General features: G+C 53.3%; 2 protein-coding genes across 6 annotated transcripts in view; both read left to right on the top strand.

The window, feature by feature from the left end:
* Nucleotides 1-21,220, top strand: part of RYR1 (ryanodine receptor 1) — a 151,636-nt gene continuing 130,416 nt past the window's right edge. For all 5 annotated transcript variants that reach the window (XM_037730736.1, XM_037730734.1, XM_037730735.1 and 2 more), the window contains exons 1-13: nt 1-188; nt 8,381-8,500; nt 10,447-10,551; nt 11,648-11,722; nt 11,883-11,961; nt 12,300-12,412; nt 12,736-12,829; nt 14,616-14,709; nt 14,834-14,908; nt 16,892-17,048; nt 17,180-17,344; nt 18,705-18,826; nt 19,718-19,913. In XM_037730736.1, coding sequence (XP_037586664.1) covers nt 144-188; nt 8,381-8,500; nt 10,447-10,551; nt 11,648-11,722; nt 11,883-11,961; nt 12,300-12,412; nt 12,736-12,829; nt 14,616-14,709; nt 14,834-14,908; nt 16,892-17,048; nt 17,180-17,344; nt 18,705-18,826; nt 19,718-19,913 — 1,440 coding nt within the window. In that variant the 5' untranslated portion in view covers nt 1-143. The remainder of the gene's footprint in view (nt 189-8,380; nt 8,501-10,446; nt 10,552-11,647; nt 11,723-11,882; nt 11,962-12,299; nt 12,413-12,735; nt 12,830-14,615; nt 14,710-14,833; nt 14,909-16,891; nt 17,049-17,179; nt 17,345-18,704; nt 18,827-19,717; nt 19,914-21,220) is intronic.
* Nucleotides 5,863-6,305, top strand: LOC108287887 (ATP synthase subunit g, mitochondrial-like). Its single transcript, XM_037730738.1, has one exon. The coding sequence runs from the start codon at nt 5,888-5,890 to the stop codon at nt 6,143-6,145; it is 258 nt and encodes an 85-aa protein (XP_037586666.1). The 5' UTR covers nt 5,863-5,887; the 3' UTR covers nt 6,146-6,305.

Raw genomic sequence — 21,220 nt, 5'->3', positions numbered from 1 at the left:
CCTCGCAGTTCCATCTACCTCGCGGGTGCCTCTGGTGTCCCCAGAGGTCTCCGACCCCAGCCCGCCCCCAGCCCTCCCGCCCAGCCCGCAGCCCCCTCCCTCTATTCTCCAACCTCAGCCCCTGGCCCTCGGACCTCGACATCATGGGTGACGCAGAAGGCGAGGACGAGGTCCAGTTCCTGCGAACAGTGCGTATCTCTGGGTTAGGGAGTCTGTGGAGCTGTCTCTCGGGGCTGTCTGAGGGTCTTTCTGTCTCTGAATGTCCCTGTCCGGCTTGCTGATGGCCTCTGGGATTCGAGGTCTCTTCCTGTGTCACTTTGAGTGACTGTCACTCTGTCTTTTAGTCTCCTTCACCTTTCTCACTGCAGAGAATTAGCAGGATTGGGGACTCCAGAATGAGGAGGGGGGATCTTGGGTTGCCCTCCCTTCTGACATTAGCGATTTGTCCCCCACAAGAAGGACCCCTGAGAGAGCACCCCCTCCCACCATCCTGGAAGCAGGCACTTGGGGAAGGTGGTTCTAATTCCTGGGCTTAATTTAGCCATCCCCCACCCCCACCTTAGCCCTAATTCTCTTTTTGCTCCAGACTGGACCTATTTAAATTCTTGGGAAGGGGGCTGGGGTAGGCTGAAGGACACAGCTCCTTCCAATTCCTAGCCCTTGAGGGTCTCCTGAAGGAGGGATCTCTTGGGTACTGGGTCTTTCTTTCCTTCTTCGTTTTGGGCAGGAGGGCTGCTCCCAATGGTTGCTAACGGTGTTGGAGGGCCTTTGGGTAGTGTCTCTCCCTATCTGTTTCTTTGGGTTGTCTCCATGTCTCTGTCTCTCCCTCCATCTCAGTCTCCCTGTCTCTGTCTCTGCTCTTTGGCTTCAGGCCCTCTGATTTTCGCTGTCTCTCTAGCTGGGTCACTCCCTGAATCTCTGAGCCCCAGCTGGGGGCAGGGATGGGAATTGGAACAACAGGTGTCCCTCCCAGAATAGCCAGCCCGCTTTTCTGGGGCCTGGGCAGGGGATGGGGAGGGGACCAGAGTGAGGAGGGGCTGCCATCTCCCAGTCCTTTCCACCTTCCCCTCCCAGTGGCTCCTCAGGGTGTGGGGCCATGAGTATGGGAGGGGACGTCCTCTCCTCTGGGCTAGGTCTGCTGACCTGGCGCTAGCCCCGCCCCTCCCCCGGGGCCCTGGAGCCACGCAGGAAATGCTGACACAGCATTCCGGCCCCAGAATAGGACCCTGGCGAGCCGGGTCCGGTTTCCTGGGAGAGAGGAACAAACAGCTGGGGCTGGTAGTGAAGGATGGGGACAGCTGGGAGGGGGCCTAGTTTCGGCCTAGACTCTCTCCCCAGCCCCAGTCCCTTAGCAGACACCATGGGTTGGGACCTCCCCAGCCCTAATAAGACCATGGCCATGGCCACGGGCCCTTGAGCTGTCACTCTAAGCCAGGCCCTGTGCCCTGGGCCTCCGCCTCCTGAGACCTCTAATTATATCCTCGCTGCCCTGTCTTCTGAGGTAGGGTCCTATCTTTATCTCCCTGAGAGATTTGAGGGAAACCAAGGCCTGAACCGTAGAATCACTCACCCAAGGTCAAGGCCAGGAAGTGGCATCTCTGGATGCCCTGATGCCCAGCCCCTTGCCTACACCAGAGGAAAACTGGTCTCAGACTTGCCAAAGTCAGTGTTAGGGTTCTAGAGGCTTGGCCCTGGAATCTCTCAGCCCCAGACTGGGCCAGTTTTTCTGAGTGTTACTGAGGTCATGGTGGATTTTTCAAAGCTTTTTGGAGGCCAGACACAGTGGCTTACACCTGTGATCCCAGCACATTGGGAGGCTGAGGTGGGCAGATCACTTGAGGTCAGCAGTTTGAGACCAGCCTGGCCAACATGGCGAAACTCCGTTTCTACTAAAAATACAAAAAAGAAAAATTAGTCAGGCGTGGTGGTGCATGCCTGTAATCCTAGCTACTTGGGAGACTGAGGTGGGAGGATTCTTTGAACCTGGGAGGCAGAGGTTGCAGTGAGCTGAGATTATGTCACTGCACACTCCGGCCTGGGTGATAGAATGAGACTCTGTCTCAAAAAAAAAAAAAAAAAACACCTTTTGGACCACATCCCACCCATAAGAAACATATTCTGTCTTACAACTCAGTACATGCACCCATGCATAGACATGATTAAAAATCAACTTTATTGAGGTATAATTGATCTGCAATGAATTTTACCCATTTTATGTGTTCAATAAGTTGTTTTTTTTTTTTTTTTTTTTCTTTTTTTTTATGAGGCAGAGTTTCGAGCTTATTGCCCAGGCTGGAATGCAATGGTGCAATTGCAGCTCGCTGCAACCTCTGCCTCTTGAGGTTCAAGCAATTCTCTTGCCTCAGCCTCCGGAGTAGCTGGGATTATAGGCACCTGCCACCATGCCAGGTGAATTTTTTGTAGTTTAGGTTTCACCATGTTGGCCAGGCTGGTCTTGAACTCCTGACCTCAGGTGATCCACCCACCTTGGCTTCCCAAAGTGGAGTTGTCTCCATGTCTCTGGGATTACAGGCATGAGACACCGCACCCCGCTGAGTTTTGACAAATTGTACATGCCCATGTAACCACGAGCAAAACCAAGGCGTAGAATGTTTCCTTTACCCAGAAGTTCCCTCATGCTCTGTTCAGTAACCACCCTCTCCACCAACTTATACCGTGACCCATTCTATTAGTCACTTCTAAGTTTTCATGTCTTTTGGCTTTTTTTTTTTTTAAAGAGTCTTGCTTTGTTGCCTAGGCTGGAGTGCAGTGATGTGATCTTGGTTCAATGCAACCTCCACTTCCCAGGCTCCAGTGAGCCTCCCACCTCAGCCTCCCGAGTAGCTGGACTACATGTGCACAGCACCATGCTTGGCTAATTTGTAAAATTTTTTGTAGAAGTGAGGTCTCACTATAGTGCCCAGGCTGATCTTGAACTCCTAGGCTCAAGAAATCCTCTGGCCTTGGCCTCCCGAAGTTTTGGGATTACAGGCATGAGCCATCGTGCCCTACCTTCTTCCTTCTTTTACTCAGCAGATATATACATATCTAGATAGATAGATATTCTTTGTTTATTTTTTGTTGTTTTTGTTTGTTTGTTTTTGGTGGTGGTGTTGAGACAAAGTCTTGCTCTGTCGTCCAGGCTGGAGTGCAGTGGCGTGATCTCAGCCCACTGAAATCTTCGCCTCCCGGGTTCAAGCGATTCCCCTGCCTCAGCCTCCCAAGTAGCTGGGACTATAGGCGCACACCACCACGCCTGGCTAATTTTTTGTATTTTAGTAGAGACAGGGTTTCACCATGTTGGCCTGGGTGGTGTTGATCTCCTGACATTGTGATCCACCCACCTCAGCCTCCTAAAGTACTGGGATTACAGGCGTGAGCCACCGCGCCCCGCCTACTCAGCATAATAGTTTTGACATTCATCCACGTAGCTTGTATTGAGTTCGTTGCTTTTTGTTGCTGAGTAGTATTCCATGTGCGACCATACTGTGGTGTGTTTATCAGTTCACCTGCTGAGGGACATTTGAGTTGTTTCCAGTTTTTGCTATTATGGACAACACAGGGCCTGTGACCATTCACACATACCTATTTTTAACTGAAACAAGTCTCATAAAATGTAGATGGCCCCTGAAGTATGACAGCACGTTGTTATTTTCTATTCTTTCTCCATTTTGTTTCACTTGGTTAGGTGTGATGGCTACAGCCCCCCAAACTGATTTCATTTCCCTTTAGTGGGTGGTGACCTCTACCCCTACCCAGGCTGGGGCTTCTCAAAGCTAGTTAGAAGCCCATGGGGGCTGGTTAACAGTACGAATTCCCTGCTGACCCCAAATCAGGCTCTTGACAGTGGAGGGGGACTGGGCCAGCAGGGAAGCTACAGAAGCCACTTACTCCCTTCTTTTTTTTTTTTGTGACAGAGTCTCATTGTGTCACCCAGGCTGGAGTGCAGTGGTGCGATCTCAGCTCACTGCAACCTCTGCCTCCGGGCTTCAAGCGATTATTCTGCCTCAGCCTTCCAAGTAGCTGGGACTACAGGTGCACGCCACCACGCCCGGCTAATTTTTGTGTTTTAAGTAGAGACAGGGTTTCACCATATTGGCCAGGCTGGTCTCAAACTCTTGACCTTGTGATCCACCCACCTTGGTCTCCCAAAGTGCTGGAATTACAGGCGTGAGCCACCATGCCTGGCAACAGTTTTTTTTTTTTTTTAGACGGAGTCTTACTCTGTTGCCCAAGCTGGAGTGCAGTGGTGATCTCAGCTCACTGCAACCTCCACCTCCTGGGTTCAAGTGATTCTCCTGCTTCAGCCTCCCTCCCTCAGGCATGTGCCACCATGCCTGGCTAATTTTTGTACCTTTAGCAGAGATGGGGTTTCACCATGTTGACCATGTTGGCCAGGCTGGTCTCCATCTCCTGACCTCAAGTGCTCTGCCCACCTTGGCCTCCCAAAGTGCTCAATTAGAGGCCTGAGCCACCACACCCAGCCTCACTTCATTCTAATTCAGGAAAAGTTTGAGAATCAATAAGGTAATGCCTAGACCCCCTGTCTCTGCTTTGCATCCTGGCTTTGCCATTTGTCTGCTTCCTAATTTGGGGCAAATGATTTTTTTTTTTTTTTTAGACGGAGTTTCGCTCCTTACCCAGGCTGGAGTGCAACGGCGCAGTCTCGGCTCATCGCAACCTCTGCCTCCTGGGTTCAGGCAATTCTCCTGCCTCAGCCTCCTGAGTAGCTGGGATTACAGGCATGTGCCACCATGCCAAGCTAATTTTTTGTATTTTTTAGTAGAGACGGGGTTTCACCATGTCGACCAGGATGGTCTCGATCTCTTGACCTCGTGATCCACCAGCCTCGGCCTCCCAAAGTGCTAGGATTACAGGCTTGAGCCACCGCGCCCTGCCTGGGGCAAATGATTTTTATTTTTCTCTCTGAACCTCAGTGTTCTCATCTGGAAAATGGGGACAAGCATATATACAAGAGCCAGACCCCGTGGCTCACACCTGTCATCCCTTCGCATGGGGAGGCTGAAGCAGGAGGATTGCTTGAGGCCTGGAGTTCAAGAACAGCCTGATCAACATAGGGAGACCTTGTCTTTACCAAAAATACCAAACTTTAGCTGGGTGTGGCAGTGCGCACCTGTAGTCCCAGCTACTCTGGAGGCTGAGGTGGGAGGATCACTTGAACCCAGGAGGTGGAGGTTGCGGTGAGCTATGATTGTGCCACTGTACTCCAGCTGGGGCAACGGAGCTAGATCCCGTGTCTACCCTACCCAGGCATGAGAAACCCACCAAAGGGAAATGAAATCAGTTTTGTGGGGCTGTGGCCATCACACTTAACCAAGTGAAACAAAATGGAGCAAGAATAGAAAAATATGTATGTTTTAATTTAGCTGGGCATGGTGGCCAGAGCCTGCAGTCATAGCTTCTCAGGAGGCTGAATGGAGAGGATCACTCAGCCCAGGAGTCCGAGGCTGCAGTGAGCTATGATTGCACCACTGCACTCCACCCTGGGAGACAGAGTGAGACTCAGCCTCTTAAAATAAATAAATAAATAAAAAAGGGCCAGGCGCCGTGGCTCATGTACCAGGCACAAATAACACTTTGGGAAGCTGAGGCAGGCGGATCACGAGGTCAGGAGATGGAGAGCAGACTGGCCAGCATGGTGAAACCCCACTCTACTAAAAATACAAAAGTTAGCTGGGCATAGTGGTGCACACCTATAATCCCAGCTAGTTGGGAGGCTGAGGCAGGAGAATCGCCTGAACCTGGGAGGCGGAGGTTGCAGTGAGCCGAGATTGCGCCACTGCACTCTGGCCTGGGCAACAGAGCGAAACTCTGTCTCAAAAAAAAAAAAAGAGATTCAGGGCGACGGACTTTCCATCCCAGAACCATGGCCCAATTTATCTGTAACCTTGTGGAGAAGACCCCGGCGCTGGTGAACGCTGCTGTGACTTATTTGAAGCCTCAGTTGGCCACATTTCGGTACTACGCCAAGGTTGAACTGATTCCTCCCACCCCTGCTGAGATCCCTAGAGCTATTCAGAGCCTGAAAGAAATAGTCAAGAGTGCTCAGACTGGTAGCTTCAAACAACTCACAGTTGAGGAAGCTGTGCTGAATGGTTTGGTGACCACTGAGGCGCTGATGTAGTTTTATGTCAGAGAGATCATAGGCAAGCGTGGCATCATTGGCTGTGATGTTTGAAGACCAATCTTTAACATCTGGTTATATTTGATTTATTATTTGAGTGTTGTTGGACCATGTGTGATCAGACTGCTATCTGAATAAAATAAGATGTGTTAAAAAAAAAAAAAAAAAGAAAAGAAAGATTCAAGAGCTCATGCAAGTTTCACATAAGGTGAGTCTGCCTCCGGTTTCAGGGATATGTTGGTGTTTGTAATATCTCTCTGACCTCATCTCCTCCCTGCTTGCCCCTCCCCAGTGCGGCCACCATCCTGCTGTCTCCTGTGCTGTTCCTCAACTCCCTGGCACCCACCAGCCACAGGCCTTGGCCCAGACTCCCCGCTCTTGCCCCAGAGACGAGCAGGCGTGATTCCTTCTTGTTATTTGGACAAGGCTCAGCTCAAATGTCACCTCCTTGGAGAGGCTGTCACCTCACTCCCTCACTGATCTCATCCCCATCCCAAAAGCCACTCTCTTACATCACCCTGGGTTATTTTTTCCATAACACCTATCACTGACATTAACATTGCATATTAATTCACCTGTTTATTGCCTGTCTCCACTAGGAGGATTTAAGTTCCCTGAGGGCAGTGATCTTTTTTCTTTCTTTCTTTTTTTTAAATTTTTTATTTTGTATTTTTGTAGAGATGGGGGGATCTCATTATGTTTCCCATGCTGGTCTCAAACTTCTGAACTTAAGCAATCCTTCCGCCTCAGCCTCCCAAACTGCTGAGATTACAGGTGTGAACGACCGCGTCCAGCCAGGGCGAGGATCTTGATCTTCACTTACTGTATTTACTTTATTCACTGCTCTATGTTCAGTGCCCAGAGCAGCGTCTGGCCCGTAGCAGATGGTCAACCAGGATCTGTTAAATGAGTGAAAGGCCCAGGGCATAAGGTCTGGGAGCCAGTAAAGTGCTTAACAAATACAAGCTGTATGATTACTTTGGTTTGTTTGTTTGTTTGTTTTTGAGATGGAGTCCCGCTCTGTCACCCAGGCTGGAGCACGGCGGCATGATCTCAGCTCACTGCAACCTCTGCCTCCTGGATTCAAATGATTCTCCTGCCTCAGCCTCCCGAGTAGCTGGGAGTACAGGTGCACACCACCATACCAGGCTGCTTTTTGTTTTTTTAAGTAGAAACAGGTTTCACCATGTTGATCAGGCTGGTCTTGAACTCCTGACCTCAAGTGATCCACCTGCCTTGGCCTCCCAAAGTGCTGGGATTACAGGTGTGAGCCACAGTGCCTGGACTCAACAGTGTCCTTTATGATACTCCCCGGATCCAGCCCGGGCTCTCACGTTGCATTCAGATGCCATTAGAAAGCAGCCTATAAATGAAGATAAAATAGCAGTCTGTTATTAAAACAACACACAAAAGAGAGCATTTAGAGAAAGATAAGCTTAAAAAAAACAACGGCCGGGCGCCGTGGCTCACGCCTGTAATCCCAGCACTTTCGGAGGCCGAGGTGGGTAGATCACGAGGTCAGGAGTTCACGACCAGCCTGGTCAACATGTGAAACCCTGTCTCTACTAAAAATTCAAAAATTAGCTGGGCATGATGGCAGGTGCCTGTAATCCCAGCTATTTGGGAGGCTGAGGCAGGAGAATTGCTTGAACCCAGGAGGTGGAGGTTGCAGTGAGCCAAGATTGCAACATTGCACTCCAGCCTGGGTGACAGAAACTGTATCAAATAAATAAATAAGTAATAAAATAGGCCGGGCACTGTGGCTTACGCCTGTAATCCCAGCACTTTGGGAGGCCGAGGCGGGTGGATCACGAACTCAGGAGTTCGAGGCCAGCCTGACCAACTTGGTGAAACCCCCGTCTCTACTAAAAATACAAAAATTAGTCAGGCATGGTGGCGGGTGCTACATCCCAGCTACTCAGTAGGCTGAGGCAGGAGAATTACTTGAACCTGGGAGGTAGAGGTTGCAGTGAGCCGAGATCATGCCACTGCATTCCAGCCTGGGCAACAAAGTGAGACTCTGTTTCAAAAAAATAAAAATAAATAAAATAAATGGGATGACACTGGCTTGTATCTCATAGAGATGTCGGGATCAGGTAGAGGGCGTGTGTGGATGGATATTGTCAGTCACTGTCTGTTTCACAAGGACAAGGGTGGGAGGCAGGGCCCATGGTCTGCAGTGTCTGCGGTGTCCCGGCCAGGCACCCCTGCAGCCCCTGCCCCTCCATTCCGCAGGATGATGAGGTGGTCCTGCAGTGCAGTGCCACCGTGCTCAAGGAGCATCTCAAGCTCTGCCTGGCCGCCGAGGGCTTTGGCAACCGCCTGTGCTTCCTGGAGCCCACCAGCAACGCCCAGGTCTGTGCAGCAGGGAGAGGGCCTGGGGACTTGGGGTCTGATGGGGCAGAGAATCTTCGGTCCAAAGAAGAGGGTTCTGGGCGTCTGAAAGGGGGTGCTGATAGGACAGAACGTGGGGAGGGGGGCTAAGGCTAAGAGGGGCTACCTGAGATGGGGAGGGGGGCTAAGGCTAAGAGGGGCTACCTGAGGTGGGGAGGGGTGGAGGCCTGAGGCGGGGCAGGGGGTGGGGTGTGGGAGGGGCTTCCTGTGTGCACAGAGGTGTGGGAGGCGAGGGCGGGGGCTCCTGATCCAGAACTTTCCTTGGCAGGTGGCTGAGTGGGCAGAAAGCCTCGGGGTTTTTTTGTTTTGTTTTGTTTTTGAGGTGGAGTCTCGCTCTTGTCACCCAGGCTGGAGTGTAGTGGCACCATCTTGGCTCACTACAACCTCCGTCTCCCGGATTCAAGCGATCCTCCTGCCTCTGCCTCCTGAGCATCTGGGATTACAGGCGCCTGTCACCACGCCTAGCTAACTTTTGTACTTTTGGTAGAGACAGGGTTTCGCCATGTTGTCCAGGCTGGTCTCAAACCCGTGAGCTCAGGTGATCTGCCTGCCTCAGCCTCCCAAAGTGGTGGGGTTACAGGTGTGAGCCACTGCCCCCAGCCAAGTCTCAGGTTTAACGGGAAGTGACCTGAGGGTCCGGAAGAAGGGCTGGTTGGGGGACAGGGGTCTCGGGAGGGAGGGGCAGGGAGACTGAGGCATGGGGGATGGGAGGGACCAGGCAGAAGACCTGGAGTGCCAGGAGGAGGGGTCTGAGGTGTTTGATTTTTATTGTTATTTTTTTGGGGACAGAGTCTCGCTGTGTCCTCCAGGCCGGAGTGCAGTGGTGCAATCTCAGCTCATGGCAACCTCTGCCTTCCAGATTCAAACGATTCTCCTGCTTCAGACTCCTGAGTAGCTGGGATTACAGGTGTCTGCCACCACACCCGGCTAATTTTTGTATTTTATTTTTATTTTTAAATTTTTTTTTACATTTTTTAAAAACATTTTTTAGAGATGGGGTTTCACCATATTTGCTAGGCTGGTTTTGAATTCCTTACGTCAGGTGATCCACCCACCTTGGCCTCCCAAAGTGCTGGGATTACAGGCGTGAGCCACCTCGCCTGGTGGGATTTTTTTTTTTTTTTTTTTTTTTTTTTTTTTTCAAGTAACAAAACTGAAGCATTTCGGGTCGTTCTAGGGGACGGAGTCCCATGGTGGAGGCGGGGGGAGGATGGGAGGACAGGGCCTCAGTTGCGGAGGGTGTAGGGCATCCGACGGGGGTCGGGGCTGGCAGAGCAGAGGGACATGGAATCTGATGGGGGAGGAAGTTTCAGAGTCTGAGCGAGAGGGTCCGAGGAGCCGAGTCTTGAGTTTAGGAGTCGGAGGGTGGGGGACTGAGGAGGAAATTTAGGGTGGGCGCCCTCCTGTGTCTGTGAAGCAGAGTTCAGAGGTGTTTGAAGGAAAAGGCAGGAGCAAGGACTATCTGATGGTGGAGGCAGGAGGCGGAACTTCCTTTGGGAAGGGATGTGGGGTCTTTGGAGGATGTGGGGTCTTCAGCAGAGGAGGACACAGAACAGGAGCTTCCTGTCCTTGGAGCAGAGTTAGCGTGTCTTAGCGGGGAGGCATGGGGCTGAGGCTTCCTGTGAGATTAGGTGGGACACGGGTCCTTGATTGGGGAGGGTTAGGGTTAGAGAAGCTTCTAGGGAGTCTGGGTGGGGTTGAGGTGTCTGAGAGAGGAGGCACAGAAGAGGTATTTTTGTGATGTTGATGCAGATTCAGTGTGTCTGATGGGGGTGGCAGAGGGCTGGGCTTTCCTGTGGGGTGGGGGTGGGGTCAGGAGTGGGCATTCAGACTGGGGGAGGGAGTGTGGCAGGGAATGGTACTCAGGGGTCTCCTGGCCCCTTATTCACATCCTCCACCTGCCCCAGAATGTGCCCCCCGATCTGGCCATCTGTTGCTTCGTCCTGGAGCAGTCCCTGTCTGTGCGAGCCCTGCAGGAGATGCTGGCCAACACGGTGGAGGCTGGCGTGGAGGTGAGGACCCTACCTGGGGGCGACCAGGGTGGCAGAGATGGGCGAGAGAACCTGGGGGTCGTTTAGGGCACGGTGGCAGGGATGGGGGAGAGGACCCAGGGGTTGCTTACCATCTGCTCTTCTTCCTCTCTCTGCCCTGCCCCCCACAGGCCCTCAATTTGGATAAGTGGGTAGGTCTGGCCTTGGATGTCACCTGTCCTTCTGCCCCTCCTGACCCCAGGCCCACCTCTCGGGTCCACGCCCTGCACATTGGGGCTAGAGGGTCCTCCCTCGCCCCAGCTGTCAGGGGCTGTGGAACCCAGAACAGGCCAGGCAGGCAGGCAGGAAGGAAGGCGATAGGGGCTTCTGAACCCCTGTCCCCTACGCCTGCTCCTTTCTCCTCTTTCCTGTCCTTTCCCCCAACCCTGATCCCAGCTCCTCTCCGCATGGGACCTCCCCCCCACCTGCCCCATCCAAAGCGTGAGTCCCTTTGGTCCAGGAGTGGGTCCACCATGTGATCACCTGACCCCATCACATGGTGCCCCCATGGCAGCCTCGGAGCATGGGCATGTGACAGCCATGATGGGAGGCATGGGGACATCGAGCAGTCAGATGTCTGCCCCCAGGGCCGAGTCGCCTTGTGCTGGGGAGGGGCAGCTGTCTTATCACTGTAGTGACGTTAGCCGATAGAACCACTGCTAGGCCTGTCCTGGAACACACGGGCTGCAGCTCAGCATGGTGGGGGAGGTCAGAGCGAGGGGCTGAGGTCCACTGAGCCTGGGGCTGTCCTGAGTATCCCCGGGAAACTAGAAGATGGGTTCGTCCTTCTGAGTGACTTCCGGCCAAGGTGAAGGGAGCAGAGAGGACAAAGTGGGCTTTGCGGAATATACAATGGCCCATCCATAGCTATCTATCTCAGAGACCTAGTCCCTGCTTCCATGAATGGGGAAACTGAGGCAGAGAGTCCCATGAGAGTCTGAGCTGAGGCTGTTTTACCTCCAGGCCTGAGCACAGTATTTTACAGGGAGCATCTTGTCACGTGACTAGGCCAGACCTCTTGGGGGTCTGGAGAGTCCAGGGGGTCTGTGCTTATTCTGTTTCCTCCCTTCTCCTGCAGTCATCCCAGGGCGGGGGACACAGGACACTCCTGTATGGCCATGCCATCCTCCTCCGGCACGCGCACAGCCGCATGGTGAGTGCAACCTCGACGGGCGTGGGCCAGGGGCGTGGGCCAGGGGCGTGGGCCAGGGGCGTGGGCCAGGGGCGTGGGCCAGGGGCGTGGGCCAGGGGCGTGGGCCAGGGGCGGGGCGTGTGGGGCCTGCTAGGAGGCTGACCTCCCTCTACAATCCTAGTATCTGAGCTGCCTCACCACCTCTCGCTCTATGACCGACAAGCTGGCCTTTGACGTGGGACTGCAGGAGGATGCAACAGGTGCAGACGCTGGAGGGGGTGGGGGTGTGAAGGGGACCCCGCAAGCAGGGATTCAGGGGGTAGAGGGTCTGCAGAACTCCGGGGCAAGCATGAGACTACCCTGGGGACACAAATGGGGGCCTCGGAGCAGAGTCTTCGACAGTCTGGACAGGGAGACTTGGACACACATTGGGGAGCGCTAGGCAGTCTGAAGTCAGGAACAGGAGCTGTTAGGTGGAAAGTGGGTGGCAGTGATAAGAGAGTTGTGGGCCAAGGGCCCGGAGGCCTGGCGGCTGGGAGAGCCCTGGAAAAGAGCACTCTGGGGAGCCATCATCCGGCCCCTCCGCCCCCACCCACAGGAGAGGCCTGCTGGTGGACCATGCACCCAGCTTCCAAGCAGAGGTCTGAAGGAGAAAAGGTCCGTGTTGGGGATGACATCATCCTAGTCAGTGTCTCCTCTGAGAGATACCTGGTGAGCCATCGCAGCTCCTCCTGCTCCCAGGTCTGGGGGCGCATGGGAGGGGCCCCCATCTCCTCACCATGGGTTTGCCTAGCTGGTCTCCCACCCCCAAGGTCCTGACTCCCAATTTCCTGTTTCCTGACCCCTGGCATCCAATTTTCTGATTTCTGATCTCCCATTGCCTGACTTGATCATTTCCTGATCTGTGATCTCTGATGATCCTGTCTCCCATCTGCTGGTTTCCTGGTATCCACTCTTGATTTCCTGCCTCTGACACTGGGACTCTCGCCCACTCCTACAATCATCTCTGATTGCCACATCCTGATGGCCCCCAGCACCTGTCGACCGCGAGTGGGGAGCTCCAGGTTGACGCTTCCTTCATGCAGACACTGTGGAATATGAACCCCATCTGCTCCCGCTGCGAAGAGGGTGAGGGCCCCAGATCTCCTGCCCCTAAATGGAGACACCCCCCAGCAAAACAGACCCTTAATGTTGCCCTTCAGGCATACCCAAATGAAGCCTTGGAACCTCAGACCCCAAACCTAGATCTCCCAATTATCACATTTAGATCTCCAGCTGACCCCAAATCCAGACCTCTCAGGGCTCAGGCCCCCCAAATCTCAAACTAAATATTAGACTCCCAAACTCAGACCCCAAAGTATTAGTCCCCAGGTCTCCTAAACTCAGATTCAAATCTCAAAACATCAAATTTAAAGCTTGTGGCCGGGCGCGGTGGCTCACACCTGGAGTCGTAGCACTTTGGGAGGCAGAGGCAGGTGGAGGTCAGGAGTTTGAGACCAGCCTGGCCAACACAGCAAAACTCCATCTCTATTCAAAACACAAAAATTAGCTGGGTGTGGTGGCACGTGCTTGTAATCCCAGCTACTCAGGAGGCTGAGACAGGAGAATTGATTGAACCTGAGTGGCGGAAGTTGCAGTGAGCAGAGATTGCGCCACTGTAATGCAACATGGGTGAGAGAGCCAGACTCCGCCTCAAAAAAAAAAAAAAAAATTAAAGCTCCTTAATGAACACAGACCCCCAAATTCATACATCAGATCCCCAAACCAAGACTCCAATCTTCAGCCCTCCAACCTCTCAGTCTGTAGACTTCAACTTCAAATCTCAAAAGCCAAAATCCTCGAAATCAAACTCCCAGCTCAGATTCCCAGGCAGACTCAAACTCTCATACTCTGAACTTCAGAGTCCCAAACCAGACCCACACTGGGACTCAGACCACAGACGGCTTTTGATCCCCTAACTCAGACCCTGAAACTCAGACCCATCACTCCTATGTCATACTCCAAAGCTCAGACTTCCACACCCTAGATTATAGCCTCAGACCCCCAACCTCACTTTCCAGCTTCTGACCTCCAAAATCAATACTCAAGGCCAGGCACACCTATAATCCCAGCAGTCTGGGAGCCAAGGCAGGTAGATCATTTGAGATCAGGAGTTCGATCAGGGCCAGCTTGGCAAAATCCCGCCTCTACTAAAAATACAAAAATTAGCTGGGCATGGTAGCTGGCACCTCTAATCTGAGCTACTTGGGAGACTGAGGCAGGAGAATTACTTGAACCCCAGAGGCAGAGGTTGTGGTGAGCTGAGATCATGCCATTGCACTCCAGCCTGGGCAACAGAGTGAGACTCTGTCTCAAAAAGAAAACAAAACAGAAACACCCTCACAATTCAGGCCCTAGCTCCAGAACCTGGCCTCAGACCCAGCCATCACCCTTCTAAGTCCATACACCACACCCAGCCCTGGAACTCAGATCCAACACCAGTGAGCATTAGACCTCAGCCTTGGACCACACACACACTCTGACACCCACCCCAAAAGTCCAAACGCAGAGCCTTAAACCACAGACTCACAACTCCCCCAGTCTTGGCTCTGCAGACCCAGACCCCCCAAATTAGGTGCCCAGCTTCAGATCCCAAGTCTGAACTTCCAATGTCAGAAACCAAAATCCCCCAAATCAAACTTCCAATCCAGCCTCCCATGCTAAGACTCCAAGCATGGCCCAAGTCTCATAGCCCCACTTCAGGCCTCAACCTTGGCCCTAAAATACCCTGTAACTCGGACCTCCAACTGCAAACCCCTAAACCCGGCCCTCAGCTTCCCCCAGGGGAGGAGCAGGGCCCCTGACTTAATCTTGGCTCCTGGGTCTTCCTGGGGCTCCAGCCTCCCGGTGACCACCTTCCCTTGCACCTCTCCAGGCTTTGTGACAGGAGGTCACGTCCTTCGCCTCTTTCATGGACATATGGATGAGTGTCTGACCATTTCCCCTGCTGACAGTGATGACCAGCGCAGGTCTGGGTTGTGGACAAGAGGGCCTGGGGTCTAAGGGTGGAGGTGGAGGGCTGGGACCCTATGAGTAGGATTAAGGACCAGATTCTGGGAGCTGAACCCTGACTTCACTCTCCTGTGTTCCCAGACTTGTCTACTATGAAGGGGGAGCTGTGTGCACCCACGCCCGCTCCCTCTGGAGGCTGGAGCCGCTGAGAATCAGGTAGGTTGGGGAAAGTGGGGCGGGGCCAGGGAGAGGCTGGGGTCGCCTGGCAGCCTGCAAGGAGTGCAGAGGTCTTGAGAGAAGATCTAAGGAAGAGACTGAAGGGTCTCGAGGGAAAATCAGAGCAGCCTAAGAGAGAGAAGAAAGTCTTAGCCATGCGTGGTGACTTCATGCCTGTAATCCCAGCACTTTGGGAGGCTGAGGCGGGAGGACTACTGGAGGCCAGGAGTTCAAAACCAGCCTGGGCAACATCATGAGACCCCCATCTCTGCAAAAATTTAAAAAGTAGTTGGGCGTGGTGGTGTGTACCTGTAGTCCCAGCTACTTTCTGGGGATGAGGTGGAGGATCACTTGAGCCCAGGAGGTCAAGGCTGCAGAACCTGAGCCGAGATCCTGCCACCATACTTCAGTCTGGGTGACACTGCAAGACCCTGTCTCAAAAAAACAAACAACATGAAAAGAGGCTGAGTGTGGTGGCTCACGACTGTAATCCCAGCACTTTGGGAGGCAGGGGCAGGTGGATCACTTGAGGTCAGGAGTTCAAGACCAGCCTGGTCAACATGGTGAAACCCTGTCTCTACTAAAAATATAAAAATTAGCTGGGTTTGGTGGCGCACACCTGTAATCCCAGCTACTCGGGAGGCTGAGGTAGGAGAATCGCTTGAGCCAGGGAGGTGGAGTTTGCGGTGAGCTGAGATTGTGCTACTGCACTCCAGCCTGGACTACAGAGTGAGATCCTATCTCAAAAACAAAGAAAGAAAGAAAGAGAAAGAAAGAAAGAGAGAGAGAGAGAGAGGGAGGAAGGGAGGAAGGGAGGGGAGGAGGGAGGGAAGGAAGGAAAGAAAGAGAAAAAAAAATGAAGTCTCTCTGAAGTCCTAGAGGAAAAGGAGGTTTGGGGGATTATTTTTTTATTTTATTTTTTTTAACAGTATATTGCTTTATCTGGGGTCTTGGGGGAGACACCAGGGAGAGGGAAGAAATCAAAGCACTACAAATGCAGGGTCCAATAATGTTAAAATAGTAAATATGCAAAATGAGTAACTGGAATCATTTTCTTAAGGACTCGACTCATGGAAGGAGAACTTTAATTGTGGTTTCAAAAAACATCTGTATGAAGTAGAAATTGGTTTCAATAACATTAGTAAAGAATATGTTCTAGAAAGTGGAGGTAGCTGGATGTAAAATTCTGGCAGCAATAAAACAGTCGGTTTGGGGGATTTTTAAGGGAGTGACTGGGGGTCCTGAGTACAATGATGGGGAATTTAGGGGTCTGGAAAAAATGGGGGCACTGGACACATTTGGGAAACCCTGAGGAAGCTGTGAGGGCCTGAAAGAGGATTGGGGTTGCTCAGGGAGGACTCGGGGTCCTAATTAAGATTTAGGGTTCCTTGGCCGGCGCAGTGGTTCGTGCGTGTAATCCCCGCACTTTGCAAGGTTGAGGCAGGCGGATCATCTGAGATCTGGAGTTCGGAACCAGCCTGACCAACAAGGCGAAACCCTGTCTCTACTAAAAATACAAAATTAGCCAGGTGTGGTGACGCATGCCTGTAATCCCAATTACTTAAGAGGCTGAAGCAGGAGAATTGCGGGAACCTGGGAGGCGAGGGTTGCGGTGAGCTGAGGTTGCGCCACTGTACTCCAGCCTGGGCAACAGGAGCGAAACTCCATCTCAAAAACAAAACAAAAAAAGAAAGATTTAGGGGTTCTACAAAAGGTTTGGGGAAACTTGGAAGAGGGTTGGGGGCTTGAGGAGGTTTGGACCAAGACTGTAGTGTCCAGGCCAGGTGCAGTGGCTCATGCCTGTGATCCCAGCACTTTGGAAGGCCGAGGCGGGAGGATTGCTTGAGTCCTGGAGTTAGAGATTAGCTTGAGCAACATATCAATTCCTGGTTTCTATTAAAAAAGAAAAAAGAAAAGAAAAGGCTGTAGTGTCCATAGGAGAACTCGGGGTCCTCTGACTCTCCCGGCCCTCGTCCTCCACAGCTGGAGTGGGAGCCACCTGCGCTGGGGCCAGCCACTCCGAGTCCGGCATGTCACCACTGGGCGGTACCTGGCGCTCACCGAGGACCAAGGCCTGGTGGTGGTTGACGCCAGCAAGGCCCACACCAAGGCTACCTCCTTCTGCTTCCGCATCTCCAAGGTCAGTGGGGTTTGTGGTGCCCTCGGGAGCCCCTCAATCCCAGTCCAGCCTACATTCTGCTGTCCCTCAGGGGAGCTCCCCTGCTAAACGCACAGGCAGAGGAGGCTGACCTGTGTCCCCTGCCTCTGCAGGAGAAGCTGGATATGGCCCCCAAGCGGGACGTGGAGGGCATGGGCTCCCCTGAGATCAAGTACGGGGAGTCACTGTGCTTCGTGCAGCATGTGGCCTCAGGACTGTGGCTAACCTATGCTGCCCCGGACCCCAAGGCCCTGCGGCTCGGCGTGCTCAAGAAGAAGGTGGGTGTCATCCCAGCTGCTCAGGAGATTGAGGCGGGAGAATTGCTTGAACCCAGGTGGCAGAGGTTGCAGTGAGCCGAGATCATACCACTGTATTCCAGCCTGAGCCACAGAGCGAGACTCTGTCTCAAAAAAAGAAAAGAAAAGAAACAAAAAGAAATGCAGGGGGTTCCACGGTGAAATGCAGGGGGCTTTATAGATGAGCTGGTGGGGAGGCGGTGTCTGATTTACCTAGGGCATGAAAGACTGCTTGGACCAGGTATGCCGTTTGCATAGGGTGCGAATTTCTGGCTGCCTCCACCCTAAGAAAGAGTATTATATGAGTGGGTCCTCTGTCTGAGCTGCACCGTGTTCCCCATTCCTTTACTCCACACGTGGGGGAAAAAAAAAAAGGAAGATGGAGACTCCATGTTGGACATGCCTAGCCCCCAGGTGTACTTTTTCTATCGGCACATTCCCCGATGCAAGCTTCCAGCTTACTTATGCATGTTTGTAGCTTGATTTCTCAGGCTGCTCTTTGTTAGAAAAGAAATAATTTGGGGGGCTGTTAGAAAGGAAACTCTGCTGAGGACTCTGCTGCCCTTACTATCTGCCTAAATAATCTCTTTCTACCTCTCGTACCAGTGCCATCAATCGAGTTAGGGGACAGTCAGGACAGGGATCTTAGGCTTTACTGCCAGTGCCTAGAACAGAGCCACTTGCTACAGGCTTGCTGAATGGATGAAAGGAAGTCTTGGGGAGGCACCCATTTGCAAAAACAGGCCTGTCATTGAATACATGAGCCGAGGGCATAGAGACGGAGCCTGGGCCGTGTCCAAAGGGGAGACCCATGAGCGTCATCAGCAGATGGATGGTATTTACAGCCGCAGACTGGATGAGTTCCTGGGGAGGTTGGCTCAGGATGAAGCTGTCAGCCGTGATGGTCTCACCTTGTGGAAAGGTGGTCTGACATTCTGTCTGGGACATGTTAAATTTGGGGGCTGGTTAGAGCTTTCTTGGTGGGGGGGGATGTTAAGTCAGCAGTAGGCACAGGTGGAAAGGGTCTGGCCTGGAGACAGAGACAGGAGGGAGGTAGGGATGGAGAGATAGAGAGGGAGAGGCAGGGCAGAGGTGAGAGAGATAGAGAGACAAAGACAGGCAAGACCAGAGAAAGAGACAGAGAGAGACAGAGAGGAGAGACAGAATCAAAGACACGGAGAAGACAGATGACAGGGAACAGAAAAACGAGGAGGAATTTGTAGTGAGATTCTGCAGAGCAGGGAGTAGGAGGCAAATGCAGAACTCAAGTCTGGGCAGAGGTCTGGAGGGCATGGCCCTGGGCAGCTGGGTTCACTCCAGACCTCTGTCCCTCCACTCCTAGGCCATGCTGCACCAGGAGGGCCACATGGATGACGCACTGTCCCTGACCCGCTGCCAGCAGGAGGAGTCCCAGGCTGCCCGCATGATCTACAGCACCAATGGCTTGTACAACCAGTTCATCAAGTGAGCGAGCTGACATCCCTGCCGGGGTGCCTCCCATGCTCTCCTGTGCTTCAGGTGTCCACACACCTGCCCTCTTTCATCTCTACCTCTGATGCTCACACATATACATGGGCCATGTGCAGTGGCTCACGCCTGTAATCCCAAGACTTTGGGAGGCCAAGGCAGGAGGATCACTTGAACCCAGGACCTCGAGAACAGCCTGGGCAACATAGGGGGACCCTGGCTCAAAAAAAAGAAAAAATTAGGCTGGGCTCAGTGGCTCACACCTGTAATACCAGTACTTTGAGAGGCTGAGGAGGGTGGATCGCTTGAGCCCAGGAGTTCGAGACCAGCCTGAGCAACATAGTGAAACCCTGTCTCTACAAAAAAAAATCACAAAAAATTGGCCAGGTGTGGCAGCATGTGCTTGTAGTTGAAGCTACTTGGGAGGCTGAGTAGGGGGCATTGCTTGAGCCAGGGGGCCAAGGCTGCAGTGAGCCACTACACTCCAGCTTCGATGACAGAGACCCTTCTCAAAAAAATAACAATAATAATATATACATGACCCCTAACCTCTAAACTCCTGACCTCTGTACACTTGACCCCTAATCTGACCTTGATAACCATGATCACATTCCTGATCATCACCCAACTTTCACACCCCTGACATCCAGAGCCTGGACCCTGGACCTCTCCATCCCTGAGTCCTGGGAACCCCCCTGTACCTACACAGGAGCGAGTCCCAGTCCCAGCTCTCCCCTTGGCCGCTGTGACCTCAGACCAATGCCTTTCCCTCTCTACGTCTCAGCTCTCCCCCTCTGTAAAACGGGTGGGTCTGGGGGAGTCCTGTGGGGGTGGGGCTGCGGTAGTCAGCGTTCCCAGCCCTGGCTGAGAGCTGCGAGGTCCCTGTAGGAGCCTGGACAGCTTCAGCGGGAAGCCACGAGGCTCGGGGCCGCCGGCTGGCACGGCGCTGCCCATCGAGGGCGTTATCCTGAGCCTGCAGGACCTCATCATCTACTTTGAGCCGCCCTCCGAGGACTTGAAGCACGAGGAGAAGCAGAGCAAGCTGCGTAGCCTGCGCAACCGCCAGAGCCTCTTCCAGGAGGAGGTGAGGCCGCGGCGAGGGTGGGGCGGGGCCGGTGGGTTCAGGGGGCGGGATCACAGAGGGGCGGAGCCACGGCGCTGGACAGGGTGGGACCTGAGGGACCTGGGGAAGTAGGTATTGAGAGTGGGGCGGGGCAGGAGGAAGAGCCGGACAGGAACCCCAGCCAGTGAGAAGGTGAGGGGGCGGGGAGTTGGGAAGGGGCGGGCCTGCTGCGCTGGTGGGGGGGAGCTGTGGGAAGGAGCAGGGCGAATGGCCGAGCGTGGGGCGGGGCCTGGAGTGAAGGATGGAAGAAAAGAGATGAGGGGCGGGGCCTGTGTGATGCTCAGGGCTAGAGTGGGGCCCGGGGAGGTGAGGCCGGGATGGGGCCAGAGATCAGAGGTGGGGCTGCCGACTTAGTGGGCGGGGTCTGCGGGGTGGGTGGACAGAACCAGGGTGGTGCATGGGAGGTGCGGGGCCAGAAATAGATCTTTGGACATTTTGGAGGGGAGGCTGGCTGTGAACAAAACTGAAAAAAATCTCTGTCCTTATGGAGTTGACCCAGCAGAGGGAGACAGGAGATCAGTAAAATAAATAAGTAAATTGTATGGCATATTAGATGGTGATAACTGCTAAAGAGAAAAATTCAGCAGGCAAGGGGCAGGGAGTGTTACGGCTCTGCAGTTTAAGACAGAGCGGTCAGGCAGGGTGACCTGGAGGAAGACAGAAAGAAAACCATGTGCAAAGGCCATGAGGTGGGAAGGTGTTTGGCATGTTCCGGAAACAGCTAGGCAGTGATTGGAGCAGGGAGGCTTGGGTAGGGGAGTGGAAAGAGATGAGGGCAGAGAGGTGACGGGGGACAGGCCTTGGTGAGGACTTTGGCCTTGGGAGTCACAGGTTTTTGTTCTCCCCAGTCACAGCTAGTTAGGGGCAGAGCCGGTCAGTGTGATGCCACCTTGGTTCTGCTCTCCACTTTGAGGCACTGCTCATCTCACTACTGATCGGGGCCCAGGATGCAGATACAACAGTTGTTTTTGTTTGTTTGTTTTTGCTTTTTGAGACAGTCTCACTCTGTCACCCAGGATGGAGTGCAGTGGTGGGATCTTGGTCATTACAACCTCCACCTTCCGGGTTCAAGTGATTCTCCTGCCTCAGCCTCCCGAGTAGCTGAGACTACAGGTGTGCACCACCACGCCCGGCTAATTGTTGTATTTTTAGTAGAGATGGAGTTTCACCATGTTGGCCAGGCTGGTCTCGAACTCCTGACCTCAGATGATCCACCTGCCTCAGCCTCCCAAAGGGCTGGGATTAGAGGCATAAGCCACTGTGCCCAG

This window comes from Cebus imitator, unplaced genomic scaffold (genome assembly GCF_001604975.1).
Source record: "Cebus imitator isolate Cc_AM_T3 unplaced genomic scaffold, Cebus_imitator-1.0 Scaffold356, whole genome shotgun sequence".
NCBI classification, from domain to species: Eukaryota; Metazoa; Chordata; class Mammalia; order Primates; family Cebidae; genus Cebus; species Cebus imitator.
Note: the sequence above shows the minus strand (reverse complement) of the source record. Positions and strands in the feature narration are given on the sequence as shown.

Coding starts and splice junctions, on each gene's coding strand:
- LOC108287887 (XM_037730738.1), top strand. CDS start 5,888: ATGGCCCAATTTATCTGTAACCTTGTGGAGAAGACCCCGGCGCTGGTG.